Source organism: Haliotis rufescens, unplaced genomic scaffold, assembly GCF_023055435.1.
Source record: "Haliotis rufescens isolate VD_foot unplaced genomic scaffold, xgHalRufe1.0.p SCAF_15, whole genome shotgun sequence".
Taxonomy (NCBI): Eukaryota; Metazoa; Mollusca; class Gastropoda; order Lepetellida; family Haliotidae; genus Haliotis; species Haliotis rufescens.
In genome coordinates, this window is record NW_025963835.1 from 17,196,459 (window position 1) to 17,218,395 (window position 21,937).

Consider the following 21,937-nt stretch of genomic DNA (forward strand, 5'->3'; position numbering starts at 1 on the left):
TTGTATTAATAAAATCCAGGGGATATTATAACATCTCTTTATGAGATTTATCCCAGCTGGAGAACAAGAGGATGATGTCACTGGAGATTTATTAATGCAGACTGCACTGTGTTTTAATCATGAGGTGACAATGAACATGTAATTACAGTAATGTTGAAGTGTAAGTGTACTTGTCACAGGATACAATAACTGCTGAGTGTTATATTAGAAAATAAGCCGAATGATGAGTAGTGAGTGAGTTAGTGAGTGAGTTGGGTTTAACGCCGCTTTTAACAGTATTCCAGTTATATCACGGCGTGTCAGCTTAATGTGGGAGGAAAGCCCGAAGTGATGCAGGTCTCGGACATTTACCACTTCGGTGAAACCCACGAGCATGGGTATGGTACTGACAAACCTAGAAACATAATCGGGGCGAACCAGGATTCGAACCCACAATCATAGTGTTCTGGCGTGCCCAAGGGACGCAACTCTGCACTGCGAATCGTGGCGCCATAGACGACTGGGCCACCCGTGCCCCCCGAATGATGAGTAAACTGAGCATTGTCTGAGGAATTTCTTTTTTTTTTACTTTTCCAGTAAAGTAAGTGGTCCAGGCTGTTATGTTATCTGAAGTGTGCACAAATGCAGTGGAGAAAAAAACTAAATCGCACCATGTTTTTTATTTGAGTGTTTACTATGACTCAACTACAAAATCAATACGTTCAATATATAATACCAGAGTAGTTGGGTTGTAGAACCTGTGATGTATTGATTTATTATCTGTGGAAGGAAACTTTTCAAGGACAGTAAGCTATAAGCAGAAACCAGTCAATTATTTTTTCAGACCAATGAATTTTAGTGATGGGACGATACACCAGCTGTGATCCGATATGTATCACGATACCTTGCTCTTTATCGGATACATACCATGATACTTGCAGGTGCTCTTATCAGTGGTTTGTAAGCCATCTTTTTCATAGACAGGATGGCCAAATACCTGCCACACTGACGATTTACAGTTGGCAGTGTCATGTATGGCACAATAAATGAAAATATTTACCTTTTCACTACTAATAAGTACTTGATGTAACAGTTATTAATGAAAACTTTTAGGTTAGAATCAATATTTTTTACTTAGTGTACGACTGTGAGCAAAACTTGTATTGAGAAGTAAAAAATTGTGATGCATCGTTGTATCGTCCCACTACTTATAAATATATACTGTATGTGTATGTATGCACATATAATGTCACACATATTTTTTCCCTTACTTTACAAATATTTTTGTAGTAAAAAACCTGTTGGTAGGTGGAAATAAATAGAAAATTAAAAAGAGTTTGTTTACATTGATGCAAAATTATTAAAAGTGGATTCTGTTTACAACAAAACATTGGGGTGCAATATACTATCAGTTTATCGGCTGGATAAAAAAGGGGCAAATAGTTCATTTATTTTTGTTCATTTCACCAAAATCTACAGTCATCGGATCCTAAAGCAAGTAAAAAAGTGTGACCTTACACCCAAAAGTTCCTGCAGCAGAAGTATCCTTTGGAGAGTACACAGAGAAAACATAAGAATGCAATCTCACTAGAATCATATTTTTTGTCCCGATTTAATACCATTCTGAAAAATACTCCATAAGAGGTCACATCAGGTGAACCCTGAGCAAACTTTGACTGCCCAATCAAAATGAAGGACTACAGCTTATAAGCCAATCAGATGTCAGCTTCCTAAAAAGGGCGTTTCATTGTGTGAGTGTGGAGTAGTATCCAGACGATATCACAGTTAACTAACCTGTGCCTGGTAATAACAATGACTGGGAAACAATACATCCGGTAGGTCTCATATAACTGCTGCAGCAATTAGCACTCACACAGGGAATAATCTGGCGTAAACACTGCGTGGCAAATTTCAGTTCAATACAGAAACAAGTGCCATTATATAAGCTCATGTATACTTCATTCTGTACAATGTTACTGAAAGCTAAGACTGGTATTCTGCAATATACTGCTTTTCAAACAATAATGCAATATTCTTCTGTGTTTCGTTGAATTGGGTAAAACAAAACTATATCGTATTGTTATCATTTGTATTGTTTGGCTTAAAAGCTGCACAGAAAGTCATTCACAAATGATGTTTCCATAAAAAGTTGATTGAAGATTAAAGGGATTTTTCTATCATGTTGGTATTTCCTCTGTATCCATGACTACGAAATGGCTTGACTGACTTTGCTGACTTTGACATCTTTATATTTTCTTTAGTATGTAGTAAGTAGGATCTGCATGTACAATCAGTGTCGTATGTATCGCAATACAGATACCTGTTCCGCAGTATATTGCAGTACAATTCTTTGGCCAATACGCAGCCCTAGCAAACAGTGTGAGGCAAATTTCAAAAGCTCCTCTTTGACTTGTCCAATACATAGGCAACTGCTATAGCTTCTGTAAACTCTATACTGCACAACCTTGCCAAAAGCAGATTCTTTGCTAAGGCTTGAGATGTCTCCCTATCAATATTTGACAAACCCTCAATAGCCTTTTCTCCATAGAAAATCCCCACAGAAACATATACGTTGGTCTGGTCTCATGGGGGTCCAAAGGTGATGATACAATGAACTGTTATTCCTGTCTGGTAGTGGAAGATTTATTACAGAACAGTTCAGCACATAACAGTAACTGTGATTGCACAACTGGCCTACTAGGGCTGGGAAGGGTAACTCGGGTACTCGGGTCACGTTGTAGCAGAGTAGGACCCCTGTACCCACAGGACTACCCGGACCCGTGGTTAGTCACGTGATATGTTGTATAATTACAAAAATTATGTCTAGAGCTCCGTGAATTAGTCTACAGTCACGAATGTTCGCATTTCTTTCGGACTATTCACGCATTCCTTCTGACTTGTATATTTTTTAAGAAAGATACAACTTCAGTCAACTTCAGTTATGCATGACCAGATAGTTTTTATAGTGTACCTCAATAATTTTGGCCAGTGCTGTGGTCCATCAGTTCCATATCGGACATTTTGTACAGATCTCTTGAGACCTACAGCGGGTACCTGGGTAGGGTCGGGTAATAGGGGGGTGGGTACCTGGGTAGTAAATTTTGACTCACCTCAGCCCCATTGTCTACACTCCAACTGGTATAGATGTAACTCAAAGTAGGCTCAAAGAAACCCTCTGTCTGTGTGTATGATTTTGTGTGTGTGTGTGTGTGTGTGGGTGTGGGTGTGGGTGGGTGGATGGATCTCTGTGTCTGTGTGGGTCTGTGTGTGTGTATGATTTTGTGTGTGTGTGTGTGTGTTTGTGTGTGAGTGGGTGGGTGGATCTCTGTGTCTGTGTGGGTCTGTGTGTCTGTATGATTTTGTGTGTGTGTGTGAGTGGGTGGGTGGATCTCTGTGTCTGTGTGGGTCTGTGTGTGTGTATGGGGGTCTGTCTGTATGATTTTGTGTGTGTGTGTGTGTTTGTGTGAGTGGGTGGGTGGATCTCTGTGTCTGTGTGGGTCTGTGTGTGTGTATGGGGGTCTGTGTGTGTGTGTGTGTGTGTGTGTGTGTGTGTTTGTGTGTGAGTGGCTGGGTGGATCTCTGTGTCTGTGTGTGTGTATGGGGGTCTGTCTGTATGATTTTGTGTGTGTGTGTGTTTGTGTGTGAGTGGGTGGGTGGATCTCTGTGTCTGTGTGGGTCTGTGTGTGTGTATGATTTTGTGTGTGTGTGTGTGTTTGTGTGTGAGTGGCTGGGTGGATCTCTTTGTCTGTGTGGGTCTGTGTGTGTGTATGGGGGTCTGTCTGTATGATTTTGTGTGTGTGTGTGTGTGTTTGTGTGTGAGTGGGTGGGTGGATCTCTGTGTCTGTGTAGGTTTGTGTGTGTGAATTGAATGCATAATGCACATATATATGTGTAAAATCATGCATACATACATAATTTCAAGGGGTGGGGGATTAAATTAATATAGTACCTTCCAAGTTCAGGTAAAGGGTAGATGGTTAGGCATTATTTTAACACCATTTTTATTAAGTTTTATCAACACTTGTAACTGTGCACAGAGTACTTGTAACAAGCTCACACTCTTAGAGAGCTCTCATAGATCAGTCTGGCTTCACGACCTGCCATAACCTACGTCCATGGCTACCAACAACAGATTGCCTGACTCAAGTGTTATGAAGAAGTTCACTGACTCTTTGCACTCTAAACATTCAGAATATATGTCAGCACAGAGGTGACAGCAAGGGGCTTATCCCGTCAGGTCTGTGTCGCACATGAGCAGCCTGTTAATGAGAGGTCTATATCAGACATTGTGTCACACACGTTGTTAATAAGTTAATCAATAAATGAGCCTAACATCGTTGCACATTAATGTAAAAAGCTGATAAGTAGAGATGATCAAGATAGATCTGTTGATATCTGGTGGATGTGGGGAAACGTGTGTTGTGTAGGTTTCAGTGTGTGTGTGTGTGTGTGTGTGTGTGTGTGTGTGTGTGTGTGTGTGTGTGTGTGTGTGTGTGTGTGTGTGTGTGTGTGTGTGTGTGTGTGTGTGTGTGTGTGTGTGTAGGAGAGTGTAGGAGTGGGGGGGAGTGGTGTGTGTGTGTAGGAGTGGTGTGTGTGTGTGTGTGTGTGTGTGTGTGTGTGTGTGTGTGTGTGTGTGTGTGTGTGTGTGTGTGTGTGTGTGTGTGTGTGTGTGTGTGTGTGTGTGTGTGTGTGTGATGCTGTTTAAACCTCCCTATCTGTTGTTCAAGTTTTGAAAATGTCCCTGTACAGTGTTTGAAATAGGACCTAAACGTCTGCCAGTAGGCCTGTGCCAGGGAGGTCTCGTGTCGGGACTGTAGTTTCAAAGTTGTATGGGTCCTTATGGTAAACTTACGTGTCTTTTTATTTGTCACATTAAGCTTCATTTTTTTAAATGATTGCCTGAAGAGTTTAGTCAGTGCCTGCAACTTTTGAAAGTTTGCAGGTCCAGCTGGCATCCTGGCAACCTTTTTAGTTGCATGCACTGTTCCTGTATGAATATGTTAAGTTATTAATGTTTCACTAGATACACAGCTGAAGCGTATGGAAGCAGATATGACTGACTGACCAAGTTGGTATAGGAATGAAAGGAAGTGAGTGAGTGAGTATGGTTTTACGCCGCATTTAGCAATATTGCAGCAATATCACAGCGGGGGAACACCAGAAATGGGCTTCACACATTGTACCCATGTCGGGAATCGAACCTGGATCTTCGGCGTGACGAGCGAACGCTTTAACCACAAAGCTACCTGACTGCCCCGAATGAAAGGAAGGAAACATTTATTATTATGAATGCATTTCAAAGAGGGAGTGAGTAAGGTTTTATGCAGCTTTTAGCAATATTCCAGAATACGATGAGGGAAACCAGAAATGGGCTTCACACATTGTACCATGTGGGGAGTCGAACCCAGACCTTTGGTGTGACAAGAGAACTCATTAACCACAAGGCTATGTCACCAACCCTCATTTTTAAGGAAATGTGATTGTGAACTTTTATGACATGAAAGGCAATTAAATCTTTCATTGTCATGATATTTTTAATAACAATGTGTAATAATGTGTTAAATATTGGTTCATTTGTCCCATGTTTAATTAAGCCTCAACTGTTTAAGACATCCCGCTTTACAGCGCCTTGTGCTAAAATTAATCCAGCAGAGAGGACCACGAAGTGTGAAAACAATTCCGCAGGCTGAAGGTTGCGAAAAAAACCCTCTGAATTGCAAATGAACACTTTAAGCCAACCCAAAACTATTTCTTCAAGAAATCAAGAAAAAAATCCAATTTTGTTCCACAGCCTAATACAATATAGTTGTTGATCATGCTGATATTATGATCAAATCACTGCCATTGATGAATTAGCAATTATGTGTCAGCAATTATCATTGGATGTAGATTCTCTACAAACACCAGCATCCATATTTACCCAGACTCCTGTCTACAGCAATTGTACAGCAATTTGTCAAAATTATTTGTTGTGATGTCTAATTATTTCAAGTGATATTGAAAAAACCCACTTGTACACATCCTTATTTACAACCTACGAAACTAGTTAACCCAATTTCGCCTTATTTTTACATGTTTTTTTTTTACTTCCGATTCCGCCATTCCAGTCTGTGTCACTTCACCCTTGTGTGTGTACTCAGGTCGACCTGGTGATTCAAGCTGGAGTGGGTGAGGAGATAAAGTAAAAAGAAAGCCTAATGGTTAGAATGTGTGGGAGAGATAAACACGGTGATGCAATGTCAGACACATTAAATCGGGTGCTATTTTCATCAGGGAATTAAAGCCCGTGAAGCATGACTTGCATTTTATGGATTTGGTATGTTAATATGTTATTCTAAGTGTTCTCATTAGGTCGTTGTGACTCACTGTTTATTTGGAATAAAAAAGGCTGTTTCCATTATTGATTCCTTACTCTGTTTCTTCATCCATGTTTTATATGTTGTTCCGAGGAATCAAAAGGGATACTGATGCTGTTATCACCATTGTTTCCTTTTAACAAATAATAATGATGATGATGATGATGATGATGATGATGATAATAATGTTATACCATTGCAACTGAATGCAATGCTGTGGAAAAAGTTATAATTCTAAAAACAATTATAAACCATTAAAAATCAATGCAAATATTTCGTACAGTACTTAATTTGTCCACATCCTATATACCGTATTAGACTTAATAAGCACCCCGCTCTAATAAGAGCCCACGGTGATATTTGCTCATATATTGGCTAGTGAACAACCCCAATTAGCACCCCTTCAAATCGATCAATGTACACAAGACTCATTTATTCGTGTATAATACACACTCATGTTACATGCACCCTTAATTATGGGCAATTAAATTCTGGATAAATATATCTGTCGTGTATAATATGCACAGACCTATCTTTTGTATCATTTCAGGCTGTCAGCATAAACCACAAAATATATGATCTGTTTTTTTCACCAAAATTTTATTCTAATATGAGCCCCCTATTTCTAATTTTGGAAGCAACCTGGGCGCTTATTACGTTGAATACGGTAATCAATTCTGCTGACATTCTAATCACCATTAAAACAAATAGTGACTATTTAGTATCAACTGCATAGCACGATTGAGTAAGTGATTTTGGTTTAACACTGCCTTGAACAGCCCCTCAGTTATGTCACAGCATGTCAGTTTAATGGGGGAGGATTGTTCAAAGTGATGTAAGTCTTAGATGTTCATTACTTTGGTGAAACCCATGAGCACTTACGAAAAATAATCAGGCTGAATCAGGATTCCAACCCACGTCCACTTACCACTTACAAAGGAGCTAATCCCACGTCCATTAAGGGTTTCGGGACATCTAAGGGGCACAACTGTGCACCCCCACCCCCACCCCCACACCCAACCCCACACCCACCTCCACTCCCAACTCCCCACTTACCACTCCCCACCTCCACCCCACACCCACCTCCACCCCACTCCCCACTCCCCACCCCCACCCCCACTCCCACACCCACCTCCAACCCCTCCTCCAACCCCACCCCCACCCCCACCCCCACTCCCTACTTCCCACTCTCCACCTCCACCTCCACCTCCAACCCAACCCACACCTCCAACCCCACCCCTACCCATCCCCACCCCTCTCCATCCCCACCCCTCCCCACCCCCAACACTGCATGGTAATGTAATGACCAGGAGATTGATTCAAGTTTTGATAATGTTGACGGAGGGGGATGAAATTACATCACAGCTCCTTGTGCCTTAAGTGCAGCTCAAGGTCACTGAACAGTGGACAATTTGAGACCTTTGTCATAGCTTCCTTCCACTTGTTTGAAGATATAAACTTGGGTTAAGTTGACGTTGTTACTCAGCACTCTATGTTGACCTTATTTTGTGTCAGATAGCAAGTTCATATTCATAAAAGTAGATTTATTGTGTAAGACCCCATAAAAGTTGAAAATTTGTTTGTTGATGCTGAACTACAGGAGAATGACCTCTTTTCATCATGGTTATTTGTGTGGAAGATAGCTTTATTAGTTACAGTGAGTTCAAATATTGTTGATTAGAAACAATGAGTTATTTATGGCTGGAAATTATAGATTTGAAAACATATGCAACTGATGATGATAAGGTCATTATTTGAGTGACATAATTAATTTTCCTTATTATGAATAATTTTTCAAACAGTTTATTTTGTTCCTGACTGTTTGGTGCTGTGAAGTAGGTCATGTTTTTCATCATGAATAGTTCTTCATGCAGAGCTACAGATAAGCAGTGTATTTGCGTAAAATACCCCCCAAAATATTAAATATCCCGATGACTTTCAAATAACTTGCGTACAGAAATGGATGCATTAAATGAAAAACTCATATATATAAAAACAGCACGTGTAAATACCCAATGAAGCTTTTTCAGCATGCTTTTACAAAGGAGCTAATTTCCGAAACACAATTACGAGCTAATTTACTTTCCGAGCCAAGCCTTTATATTTAGGACAGTTATATACATCTCAAACATTATTTCATTTTTTGATGAAAAAACATCTTAAAATGTTTACTAAATAGGGGAAAATGAATGATGAATAGATGAGTGAAAAAATATTGGTTACCCAATGAAAAATGTAATAACCAGATTAAAATAGAAACCCTAGAGTAAAAACTCCATTGCTCAAAAGGTTATCTGAAGCTCTGGACATGTAGAGTTCAGTCGAAGATGTATTGGTGGGTGGCTTAGTAAAATGCCAGGAATTGCACATCCCTGCATCAATACAGATGTTGTTTGAGAAGATTATTTGAATTCCCAGTTGCTGTGGTGAAATCCATTTCACTTCATCTTCATCTTCATCTTTATCTTTATCTGCCATTTAATTAATTTTCCTTATTATGAATAATTTTTCAAACAGTTTATTTTGTTCCTGACTGTTTGGTGCTGTGAAGTAGGTCATGTTTTTCATCATGAATAGTTCTTCATGCAGAGCTACAGATAAGCAGTGTATTTGCGTAAAATACCCCCCAAAATATTAAATATCCCGATGACTTTCAAATAACTTGCGTACAGAAATGGATGCATTAAATGAAAAACTCATATATATAAAAACAGCACGTGTAAATACCCAATGAAGCTTTTTCAGCATGCTTTTACAAAGGAGCTAATTTCCGAAACACAATTACGAGCTAATTTACTTTCCGAGCCAAGCCTTTATATTTAGGACAGTTATATACATCTCAAACATTATTTCATTTTTTGATGAAAAAACATCTTAAAATGTTTACTAAATAGGGGAAAATGAATGATGAATAGATGAGTGAAAAAATATTGGTTACCCAATGAAAAATGTAATAACCAGATTAAAATAGAAACCCTAGAGTAAAAACTCCATTGCTCAAAAGGTTATCTGAAGCTCTGGACATGTAGAGTTCAGTCGAAGATGTATTGGTGGGTGGCTTAGTAAAATGCCAGGAATTGCACATCCCTGCATCAATACAGATGTTGTTTGAGAAGATTATTTGAATTCCCAGTTGCTGTTGTGAAATCCATTTCACTTCATCTTCATCTTCATCTTTATCTTTATCTGCCATTTTGTGTAGTGATATTTGACCACTGTCTTCTGTTTGTCCAGCTTGAGGAACAAACACAAGCACCTGCTGTGCTCCATCCTCCCTAGCTTATCTCACAATCTTGACCATGTCTTGACAACATGTCAGAAGTGGCTCCACCAGTCTCTTAACTGACCACTGGTCATATTTGCCTATCAATCAAGGAGGTTCTTCTTATTCAACCATGGGGCCTTTGTTATTCAATAGTACATTGTGTGTTATTCAACAGAACACTTAATAGTGTGTTATTCAATAGAATATGTTACAGAGTGTTATTTAATAGAATATGTTACAGAGTGTTATTCAATAGAATATGTTACAGAGTGTTATTCAATAGAATATATTATTGTGTGTTATTCAATAGAATATGTTACAGAGTGTTATTCAATAGAATATGTTATTGTGTGTTATTCATTAGAAAATGTTACAGTGTGTTATTCAATAGAATATGTTACAGAGTGTTATTCAATAGAATATATTATTGTGTGTTAACCAATAGAATATCTTGAAGCGTTATATTCAAGAGAATATTTTACAGTGTGTTATCAATAGAATATTTTACAGTATGTCAATCAATCGAATATTTTACAGTGTGTTATTAATAGAACGCTAGCAGTGTTTTATTTCAACAGGACAATAATTATGAGAACAAGTATTTGAAATATGAGATAGGCAATATCAGACACAGATTCAATCACACATCCTGTTTCTTCATCATGATGTAGGCCCGAACTGACTATTAGGTCATATAATCTATGCTAGAGTGTGTAGATGCCATGGCACTCCGAAATGGTAGGCTGTATAAAGTATTTATAACAATATAGTGGCATGGCTTTTTTTTTTTTCATCAGAACTCCTCAATTACATTCGCTTTCAAAATGCAGAAATCAGATATGCTTGTCTGAATGCTTAGCTCACTCCTTCCAAGAATTTAGAGGCCTTGATGCTGATTGGCTGATGTGACCTTCTATAAAGGTGTCCTCAAATCTGATTTAATGAGGTTCATCTTCCTTAGGCAAGGGTGATAACTGACTATAAAAGTCCAGTTTCCACCCTTGCCTAACTAGGCTGGAAATTCTTGGCTCCATCGTAGCACCACCAGTGACCATTATGAGTTTGTCCTATCTATGTCCCCCTATTGACCAATCAGATTCCATTTCTCATATTATTTGTATTTGCTTCAAACAAAATGGCGCAGCCCAGTCAGGACGATCTGATCGATTATCAAGATCTATATTGTAATAAAACGAGACTTACTTTGCAAAGTGCATCAAATCATGTGATCACCTTGATTAAAAACATGAAAAAAATTGGAAAATATCTGTTGATGCTGAGTTGGCGATATACATGCTTTGGAAATTCTGCAATCAACCTAAATCTGCACGGCATTTTACCAACCAGATTGAGATTTCGTTATGGGCTATGCATTAGTCCAGACAAAAAATAATTCCCACTTCCAGACTAGTTCACCAAGGGTGGAAACTGGACTTTTATGGTCAGTTAACTCCCTTGCCTCAGGAAGATGGATGTGTGTGACTTAATAAGCTGTAGTATCTGTGACAACACAGTTGACTTATGGACTCCAACTGTCTTCACATCAGAAAGATTATATGAGTGCTTTCATCAGTTGTTACAGAAAATGCATACATGTAAACTGAGGCGCTACAGAAAGTTTCCTGAGTTTGTTTTTTAGGCATTTTGAAAATTGAAAGAACTGTTGTTAAATTTGATTATGTCTATTTAACTATCCCCCAACAGTTTGTAAAAATAATCTGTGGCTGGATAATTTTGTTTAAAAATAAACTGGTACAATGAAACTGGGGTAAGCAATGAATGTTTGAAATGTTGTAAATTTGTGCTGAAAGAAACCCAAATTTATTGATTTTCAAAGATAACATGTCTAAGATGCCCATCAGCAATTGTGTATTGTGAATTTTTTTATCATTTAAAAAAAAAATTAATGAAATTATTTTTTGAAAAATATAACCAAGTACATCTAGAAGTATTCTTGACTGATGATTAAGTGCCAGTACAGTTCAATTTTTGGATATAATATCGCCAACCTAAGATATTTGCAACTGAAAATCAAACATATGATAAAATCAACTGAGAGTTATGTTTCTTTGCTCCTCAGTTTATGCATGGTGTTTGTCTTACACAGCCACTGTTCCATCTTCTAAGGGAGTATGAAGGAAGCATATCCTGTCAGGTGTGATGACCTATCAGACCGCTGCATAGAGCTGGTCATTCTGTACATGACCCATCAAATTACTGTTTCTTTCACACCTGTGGGTGAGAAATCCATATCAGATGACTAGTATCAAACATATTTATGTATGAGATCAAATTCCAGGTCCTTGATTGGCTATTCCATCGTGATGACCTATGGTCAGATTATGACAGACTACTTTCTTGATTGTAATTCATTGATACGTTTCTTGGGATTCAGTTGATTTCATCTACATCTATGTCTAAACTTCATGTAGTGTTATGTAGTTTTAGTGTGTTTGATAAATTTTCTTTGATAGTTTCTGATTTGCATTATCATCATTGCCTTGATAATCCACAGATACGGTGGAAACTTCTTTGTGGAGGGTCACACAAAATATGTCACTCACAATATGCATCGTTTCAATGCTGTTATATATAAATGGTGCAATGTTAGGTTGTGTAAGAATCAGATTATTGTGACCTCATGGGTTCCGGCTATCAACTCTGGAATCCGTTCTGGGAATTGTTACCAAGGGAAAGATTTTTGTGATAGCTGTATCATTCATTCATTCTGTGGCGATTCCTGGTTCAAGTTGCTTCCAAGCAACTTATGCTGGTCATGGAGGCGATGAACTAACTGCCTTAGGTGGGTGTGTCGTTGTACCCCAATGGTGTGGAGTGTTGCTCATGATATCAATCACTGGAATATTTATTGGCCTCTGTTAAATACCTGGAATTTCACATTCATTCATTCATTCATTCATTCATTCATCTTCCCAAGGCAAGAGCGTCCACTAGCCTTTTTATCAAGGCCTTGTTTCCACCCTTGCCACATCAAGCTCACTTTCCTGTGCTAAATATGATTGGACTATCGCACATATCGATAGTCAAATCAGAGAACGTTTCACAAAATCAGCATCCTCGACTGGTACACCTTCGTATGAAAGAGATTTACCACTGTCTGTCCATGTTGACACGAATATGTCTTTTGTCATCTTTAAACCCCCTAATGATTGCCTATGTTTCTGTGTCAAGGATGAAATCGCAAATGTTTTTGATAAGAGATCGACCAGGTTGTCGCCTTTAGTAGTCACTTCTTTGTGAAGCTATACAAGATAAGAACAGCGATCTGATTGGATATCACATTTTCATTACAAGGGGCACAACTCGGATCTAGCGAGGTGGCGCCAGGGTCGAGGCAAGAAAAGTGGCCTTGATGTGGCAAGGGTAGAAACTAGGCTTTGATATAGGCTTGTAGACATGCTTGCTTCGGGAAGATGGTTATTCGTTTTTGTTACCCGTCTTCTTTGTGTTTTTCAGACACTCACAGCAAAGGATGTGACCTGTACAAGGAAATACAAGAAGGAAGAATAATACCTCAAAGACTTGTTTGTTTACTTACATCATCGACCAATTCCTTCCTTCCATTGAACAGTCCAGGGATTCCACTGATTGGCTGAACATTTTGAGATGTGTTGGTGACTCTGAATCACCAGAAGCATACCCCCATGAGAAGTCTTTTATTTCCAGGAATGTTAGTAACCTAGCAAACGGTTTTTGTGTTAAAATTGCTCATTGTCACAAAGCAAACTTTTTGTTTTGACTTGAAAACTATAAGAAACAAAATAAAATTTTACAAATAAGACAAAGGCAAAAAATTCAAATACAGTCTATTCACAATCAACACAATTCCAATGTATTCCTCAGCATGCAAAAATCTCAAGAAAGCCTTCATGAAATATTGTCCTGTAGTCTGAAGCAATCCATCACACCAAAGATTATTATTAAAATATTTAATTTAAAGAAAAAATAAATTCACAAGGTCTTTTCTTTGAGGTGTACTGTGACGTAGTCAGATTTCTTGCCAACAAAAAGTACATTGTTTATTTGCATATGTCAACAACTCTGAAATTCATAAAATCTGACTTGGCAATTGTTATCTGAACGAGAAATGGTTGTTATCTGATTGGGCAATGGTGTTATCTAATTGGGCAATGGTTGTTACTGATTGGACAATGAGTGTTGTTCAGATAACAGATATGTTTCTGTGATTCAGTACTTATCAACAAGTGATACCTGGCAACTCATATGAATGCATGCTTTAGTATATTGCAAACAAACATCTGACAACTTACAAATATTGCCATAGCTGTTCCAGGCCAGCTTTGAATTCTAATTTGATTCCAATACCAACTTTGTTTTAGAATAGTCTCCTGTAGAATAAGTCAGTTTTCAAGAGTTTGGTAAGAATATTTATTCAGAAACTAAAAGAACTTGACCCTTGGTCTCATCAAATAGTCTAGTCAGCACATATTTTGCCTTAGATAATCATTTCATGAAGTCAAAGTTCTTTTTAGAATAGTATTACCGATATGTAAGTTCATTTATGTTTTTTACAACATTTTTGTGAAATGTACTTAAAATCGATAGCTTGCATTTCATGAACAATGTTTACAGCCTGTCCTGTGATTTTTACCTTGAACATTTAGCAACATGTTTGGCATTTACCATGAGAGAAAAAGGATCATTATAATAATTTAATTTAATCATAAAATATATTACATATGACAATATGTAACTGTTTTAGCATTTTTATTTTTTTTATGATGATATATTGGAAGATATGAAAACTTTGATGGATAGTGTTCTCATTTACAAATTCTTCCATCAAGATGTTGAATGTTTTAATTGATAATAGTGGGTCATATTTTATCTGTGGGAGGACAAATATGTACTTAGTATGTGGCATCTTCCCGAGGCAAGAGAGTTAACTGACTTTAAAAGTCCAGTTTCCACCCACTGCCGAACTAGGCTGGAATTCCTGGGCTCGATCGTAGCGCCACCAGTGGTTATTACGAGTTATGTCCCTTCTAAGCCTCTCCTACAGACCAATCAGATTCCATCACTTGCATTTGTTTCAAACAAAATGGAAGACCCAGTCAAGATGATCTGATCAATAATCAAGATCTGTATTGTGATAAAACAGGTCTGACATCGCAAAGTGCATCAAATCATGTGAGCACCTTGATAAAAAACATGAAAAGGTTTGGAAAATATCTGTTGACGAGTTGACGGTGCACATGTTTTGCCAATCCTGCAATCGACCGAAATCTGCGTGACAGTTTACAAACCGGATTTCGATTTCATTGCACAATTTTGATTGGACTATACATAGACCCGATAGTCCAGCCAAAATGTAACTCCATAATACAGGCCAAGTTCAACAAGGGTGGAAACTGGACTTTTACAGTCAGTTAACTCCCTTGCCTCGGGAAGATGAGTATTTTGATGCTGTGAAGAAGTCAAAGAGGATTACACAATATTTTTTTATTGGGCTCACTGATTTACAGATATTGGAATACCTGTTACCATGGTAACATAACTTTTACAAAATAACAATTCTAACATTTCTGGCCAGTCTGAATTACTTTTTTTATTATTGAATTTATTTATTGAATTTATTCCAAATATTGTTGGGACCCAACTAAATACTGAATTAAGAACAATAGTTATTTCATGAACAGAAAGATATACTTTGAAATTCTTACTGTTGTTTATTGCTTTGTATAGTTTTACATAGGTTTAGGAGTGTGGGACACTGTGTGGTGACCTCATAGAGAATTGCTTGGCACATTGTCATGTTTGTATGAACTACAGCATATTAACTATGGCAATAAATTATTTAATCTTACATCATACTATTGTTTCTTTTTCATACAACTGAAACATGAGTGTTTGTTTGTTTGTTTAACACCGCACTCAGCAATATTCCAGCGATATGACGGCGGTCTGTAAATAGTCGAGTCTGGGCCAAACAATCCAGTGATTGACATCATAAGCACTAACCATGCAAATGGGATACAATGACATGCTTCAACCCAGTCAATGAGCCTGATCACCCATTAGTCACCTATGACGACAAGCATAGTCTAGTCATCTGTGACGACAAGCAGTCGCCTTTTACGGCAAGCATTAGTTGCTGAAGACCTATTCTACCCCGGATCTTCACAGGTGCTGTACATATGGCCTGATGAGGCAAAAGGAGATTGTTTCTCCAATTTATTATTTTTACCTCTCTACTGCCTGAGAGTTGAATTTTATTAAATTTGTCGCACGCATGCACACACCAACCGATGCCTACATTGTTATCTTCTCACAAGAAGATATGACACTCCACTAATACAGGATAATTATACAGTAATCATATTGGTCAATAAATAGAGATCTACTTTCTTCCTTGTGTTATTTAGATGAAAGTAAAAGAAAATCGCCGTTTTACTGGAGTAAAAAACACTTTAGTCTCGAACTACTTTCAATATACCTCACAGGCACAAAATCATGGAAGAAAATACATAAAAAGTAGAATATGTGTCTTTTTCATTTTGATAACATGTTAATGTCATTGAGTGACCTGCAAAGTTGATATTTTCAAAAAAAAATTCAAGTCAGTCTCCATATAAATTATCATGGTCATTGCATGCAAATTTGTACCCTGCTAGTGAGGTGAGGTGAAATTGGGTTTAACGTCGCGTCCAAGATTATTGCACTTATATAGCGACGTGCATGCACGTGTGTGTGTGTGTGGGGGTGTGTTTGTACTAGGCCGGACTGATGCCGATTTATAGTGCTAGCCCACTGAGATACCATGCCGCAGTTTAACATGAATACCCCACTCAGACACAGTATACTGACTCCGAGCCGACCAGTCCTTGTTTTACCCCCTTAATGCTGAGCGCCAGACAGGGTAACAAGTACCATCTTTTAATGTCTTTTGGTATGACGTGGCCGGGGTTCGAACCCCGGACCTTCCACTCTCCGGGCGGACGCTCTACCACTAGACCACGGAGTCGGTCGTACCCTGCTAGTGTTTCACCTGAAATATATGAGAAAGGTATGTTGTTTCATGTAACATCTTGCATGGAATGATTGTTGAGCTATCATCTGTTATTGACTCGCTGATCGGCATAAGTCAGAATAGGTAAATATGATGTTTCAGCAGTGTTTGCAAGGATCTATATTGTTTCTGTTTTCAAAGTGCAAGTGGAAAACGCACTGTTTTGTGGTTAAATGATACAATAGACCTACACTGTCGAATTGTTTTCGTCAACATGCCTTGTTTTGGCTGCCATTGTACCTGTCGAAAGCTCCTTAAACAGCTCCAACATTGTCTTAATTTTTGTGTTTGTTTGTTTGTTGTTTATCGCTGCTTTCAGCAGTATTCCAGCTATATGACGGCAGTCTGTAAATAATCGAATCTAGACCAGACAATCTGGTGATTGATATGAGCATCGATCCATGCAATTGGGATATGATGACATGCATCTACCAAGTCAGCAAGCCTGTCCACCCAATCCCGTTAGTCGCCTCTTACAACAAGCAGGGGTTATTTTTGTGGTAAACTTAAGATAACTTGGCGATAAGAAAGCTTTGAGAATAAACTTGGCTAAGATTTTATTCAATACAACGCCTTTACTCCAATCTTAGTTCTAAGCGTGCGTAGTGCTAAACTCAGTGCTTTGTGAGTAGGTCACCAGGCGTTTTTTCAAGTCAGGCGTTTATTTCTTCAGATGTACTGGCTTTTATTAAGTGTTGTATCAGGAGGTGAGGCTCAATGGCTTGGCTGATTGTGGCATCGTGCCCTGATGCAGACACGTTTTCATCACACTTTTAGACACAGGTTTGAGTGAGTGAGTGAATGAGTGAGGTGGGTTTCATGCTGCTTTTAACAGTATTCCAGTTATATCTAGGCGTGTCAGCTTTATGTGAGAGGAAAGCCCCAAGTGATGCAGGTCTCAGATGTTTACCACTTCGGTCAAACCCATGAGCATGGGTATGGTACTGACAAACCTAGAAACATAATCAGGGCAAACCAGGATTCGAACTCACAATCACAGGTTTCTGGCGTGCCCAAGGGACGCAACTCTGCACAACGAATCGCGGCGCCTTAGACGACTGGGCCACCCGTGCCCCCTCACAGGTTTAACTTGATTATGACAGCTGGGTTGCTGTGATAGGATTAATACAAATTGCTTACTGCGTCCTTAAACAACATTCACCAACTCCAAATACTTGTCAGTTCAGATGTTAGGGAGTAAATCACGATGAAGTCAACCAATGTCTGAAATGTAAAAAGCAGAATTTGGTAAAAAATCAAAATGGCAGTGTGACACCTATTGTGGGAATGTGAGCTTGTGATAATCGATTCATCCTCGATTATCCAGTCTATCATACCTCCATTCTCTTGTGATACATACACTTGACTATTGACTACCCTACCTTTGTTTTAAGTGTGGTTTGAATGACACAGTGCTAAAAATAGACCCCTGATCAAACTACACTGTTCTTATGTGATTGCAAGAAGTTGCCATATGACTCAACCTTTGGGTGTCAAATACAACCTCTAGAAGCAAAAGTAGAGTGAGGCAATACCTAGCCCCGATCAGCCTGATGGTTATATGACTTGAGGTCAGGGTGATGTGCCATGGTGGGCCAACACCTGCGTGAGGCTCGGTGACTTGGTTGATGGCATGTCAACACCTGCGTGAGGCTTGGTGACTTGGTTGATGATGGCTTGTCAACACCCGCGTGAGGCTCGGTGACTTGGTTGATGGCTTGTCAACACCCGCATGAGGCTCGGTGACTTGGTTGATGGCATGTCAACACCTGCGTGAGGCTCGGTGACTTGGTTGATGATGGCTTGTCAACACCCGCGTGAGGCTCGGTGACTTGGTTGATGATGGCATGTCAACACCCGCGTGAGGCTCGGTGACTTGGTTGATGGCTTGTCAACACCTGCGTGAGGCTCGGTGACTTGGTTGATGACTTGTCAACACCTGCGTGAGGCTCGGTGACTTGCTTGATGATGGCTTGTCAACACCCGCGTGAGGCTCGGTGACTTGGTTGATGATGGCATGTCAACACCCGCGTGAGGCTCGGTGACTTGGTTGATGGCTTGTCAACACCTGCGTGAGGCTCGGTGACTTGGTTGATGATGGCTTGTCAACACCTGCGTGAGGCTCGGTGACTTGGTTGATGATGGCATGTCAACACCCGCGTGAGGCTCGGTGACTTGGTTGATGGCTTGTCAACACCTGCGTGAGGCTCGGTGACTTGGTTGATGACTTGTCAACACCTGCGTGAGGCTCGGTGACTTGGTTGATGATGGCTTGTCAACACCTGCGTGAGGCTCGGTGACTTGCTTGATGGCTTGTCAACACCCGCGTGAGGCTTGGTGACTTGGTTGATGGCATGTCAACACCTGCGTGAGGCTCGGTGACTTGCTTGATGGCTTGTCAACACCCGCGTGAGGCTTGGTGACTTGCTTGATGGCTTGTCAACACCTGCGTGAGGCTCGGTGACTTGCTTGATGGCATGTCAACTACCGCGTGAGGCTCGGTGACTTGCTTGATGGCTTGTCAACACCCGCGTGAGGCTTGGTGACTTGGTTGATGGCATGTCAACACCTGCGTGAGGCTCGGTGACTTGCTTGATGGCTTGTCAACACCCGCGTGAGGCTTGGTGACTTGCTTGATGATGGCTTGTCAACACCTGCGTGAGGCTCGGTGACTTGCTTGATGGCTTGTCAACACCTGCGTGAGGCTCGGTGACTTGCTTGATGATGGCTTGTCAACACCCGCGTGAGGCTCGGTGACTTGCTTGATGATGGCTTGTCAACAACCGCGTGAGGCTCCGTGACTTGCTTGATGATGGCTTGTCAACACCTGCGTGAGGCTCGGTGACTTGCTTGATGGCTTGTCAACACCCGCGTGAGGCTTGGTGACTTGGTTGATGGCATGTCAACACCTGCGTGAGGCTCGGTGACTTGGTTGATGGCTTGTCAACACCCGCGTGAGGCTTGGTGACTTGCTTGATGGCTTGTCAACACCTGCGTGAGGCTCGGTGACTTGCTTGATGGCATGTCAACTACCGCGTGAGGCTCGGTGACTTGCTTGATGGCTTGTCAACACCCGCGTGAGGCTTGGTGACTTGGTTGATGGCTTGTCAACACCTGCGTGAGGCTCGGTGACTTGCTTGATGGCTTGTCAACACCCGCGTGAGGCTTGGTGACTTGCTTGATGGCTTGTCAACACCTGCGTGAGGCTCGGTGACTTGCTTGATGGCATGTCAACTACCGCGTGAGGCTCGGTGACTTGGTTGATGATGGCATGTCAACACCCGCGTGAGGCTCGGTGACTTGGTTGATGATGGCATGTCAACACCCGCGTGAGGCTCGGTGACTTGCTTGATGATGGCTTGTCAACACCTGCGTGAGGCTCGGTGACTTGCTTGATGGCATGTCAACTACCGCGTGAGGCTCGGTGACTTGGTTGATGATGGCATGTCAACACCCGCGTGAGGCTCGGTGACTTGGTTGATGATGGCATGTCAACACCTGCGTGAGGCTCGGTGACTTGGTTGATGATGGCATGTCAACACCTGCGTGAGGCTCGGTGACTTGCTTGATGATGGCTTGTCAACACCTGCATGAGGCTCGATGACTTGGTTGATGATGGCTTGTCAACACCTGCGTGAGGCTCGGTGACTTGCTTGATGGCTTGTCAACACCTGCGTGAGGCTCGGTGACTTGCTTGATGATGGCTTGTCAACACCTGCGTGAGGCTCGGTGACTTGCTTGATGATGGCTTGTCAACACACGCGTGAGGCTCGGTGACTTGCTTGATGATGGCTTGTCAACACCCGCGTGAGGCTCGGTGACTTGCTTGATGGCTTGTCAACACCCGCGTGAGGCTCGGTGACTTGCTTGATGGCTTGTCAACACCTGCGTGAGGCTCGGTGACTTGGTTGATGATGGCTTGTCAACACCCGCGTGAGGCTCGGTGACTTGCTTGATGATGGCTTGTCAACACCTGCGTGAGGCTCGGTGACTTGCTTGATGATGGCTTGTCAACACCTGCATGAGGCTCGGTGACTTGCTTGATGATGGCTTGTCAACACCCGCGTGAGGCTCGGTGACTTGCTTGATGGCTTGTCAACACCTGCGTGAGGCTCGGTGACTTGCTTGATGGCTTGTCAACACCCGCGTGGGGCTCGGTGACTTGCTTGATGGCTTGTCAACACCCGCGTGGGGCTCGGTGACTTGCTTGATGGCTTGTCAACACCCGCGTGAGGCTCGGTGACTTGCTTGATGGCTTGTCAACACCTGCGTGGGGCTCGGTGACTTGGTTGATGGCTTGTCAACACCCACGTGAGGCTCGGTGACTTGCTTGATGATGGCTTGTCAACACCTGCTTGAGGCTCGGTGACTTGCTTGATGATGGCTTGTCAACACCCGCATGAGGCTCGGTGACTTGGTTGATGGCTTGTCAACACCTGCTTGAGGCTCGGTGACTTGCTTGATGATGGCTTGTCAACACCTGCGTGAGGCTCGGTGACTTGCTTGATGATGGCTTGTCAACACACGCGTGAGGCTCGGTGACTTGCTTGATGATGGCTTGTCAACACCTGCGTGAGGCTCGGTGACTTGCTTGATGGCTTGTCAACACCCGCGTGAGGCTCGGTGACTTGGTTGATGGCTTGTCAACACCTGCGTGAGGCTCGGTGACTTGGTTGATGATGGCTTGTCAACACCCGCGTGGGGCTCGGTGACTTGGTTGATGGCTTGTCAACAACCGCGTGAGGCTCGGTGACTTGGTTGATGGCTTGTCAACACCTGCGTGAGGCTCGGTGACTTGGTTGATGGCTTGTCAACACCTGCGTGAGGCTCGGTGACTTGGTTGATGATGGCTTGTCAACACCTGCGTGAGGCTCGGTGACTTGCTTGATGATGGCTTGTCAACACCCGCGTGAGGCTCGGTGACTTGGTTGATGGCATGTCAACACCTGCGTGAGGCTCGGTGACTTGGTTGATGATGGCTTGTCAACACCCGCGTGAGGCTCGGTGACTTGCTTGATGATGGCTTGTCAACACCCGCATGAGGCTCGGTGACTTGCTTGATGGCTTGTCAACACCCGCGTGAGGCTTGGTGACTTGGTTGATGATGGCTTGTCAACACCTGCGTGAGGCTCGGTGACTTGCTTGATGATGGCTTGTCAACACCCGCGTGAGGCTCGGTGACTTGGTTGATGGCATGTCAACACCTGCGTGAGGCTCGGTGACTTGGTTGATGATGGCTTGTCAACACCCGCGTGAGGCTCGGTGACTTGCTTGATGATGGCTTGT

At 41.4% G+C, this 21,937-nt stretch overlaps 1 protein-coding gene across 1 annotated transcript in view; it reads left to right on the top strand.

Annotated features, from left to right (window-relative positions):
• The window catches only part of LOC124138688 (sodium/calcium exchanger regulatory protein 1-like), a 43,371-nt gene extending 29,983 nt beyond the window's left edge, over window positions 1–13,388 (top strand). The window contains exon 4 of the mRNA XM_046505461.2: window positions 13,078–13,388. Coding sequence (XP_046361417.1) covers window positions 13,078–13,131 — 54 coding nt within the window. The 3' untranslated portion in view covers window positions 13,132–13,388. The remainder of the gene's footprint in view (window positions 1–13,077) is intronic.
• The last annotated feature ends 8,549 nt before the right edge of the window (window positions 13,389–21,937 follow it).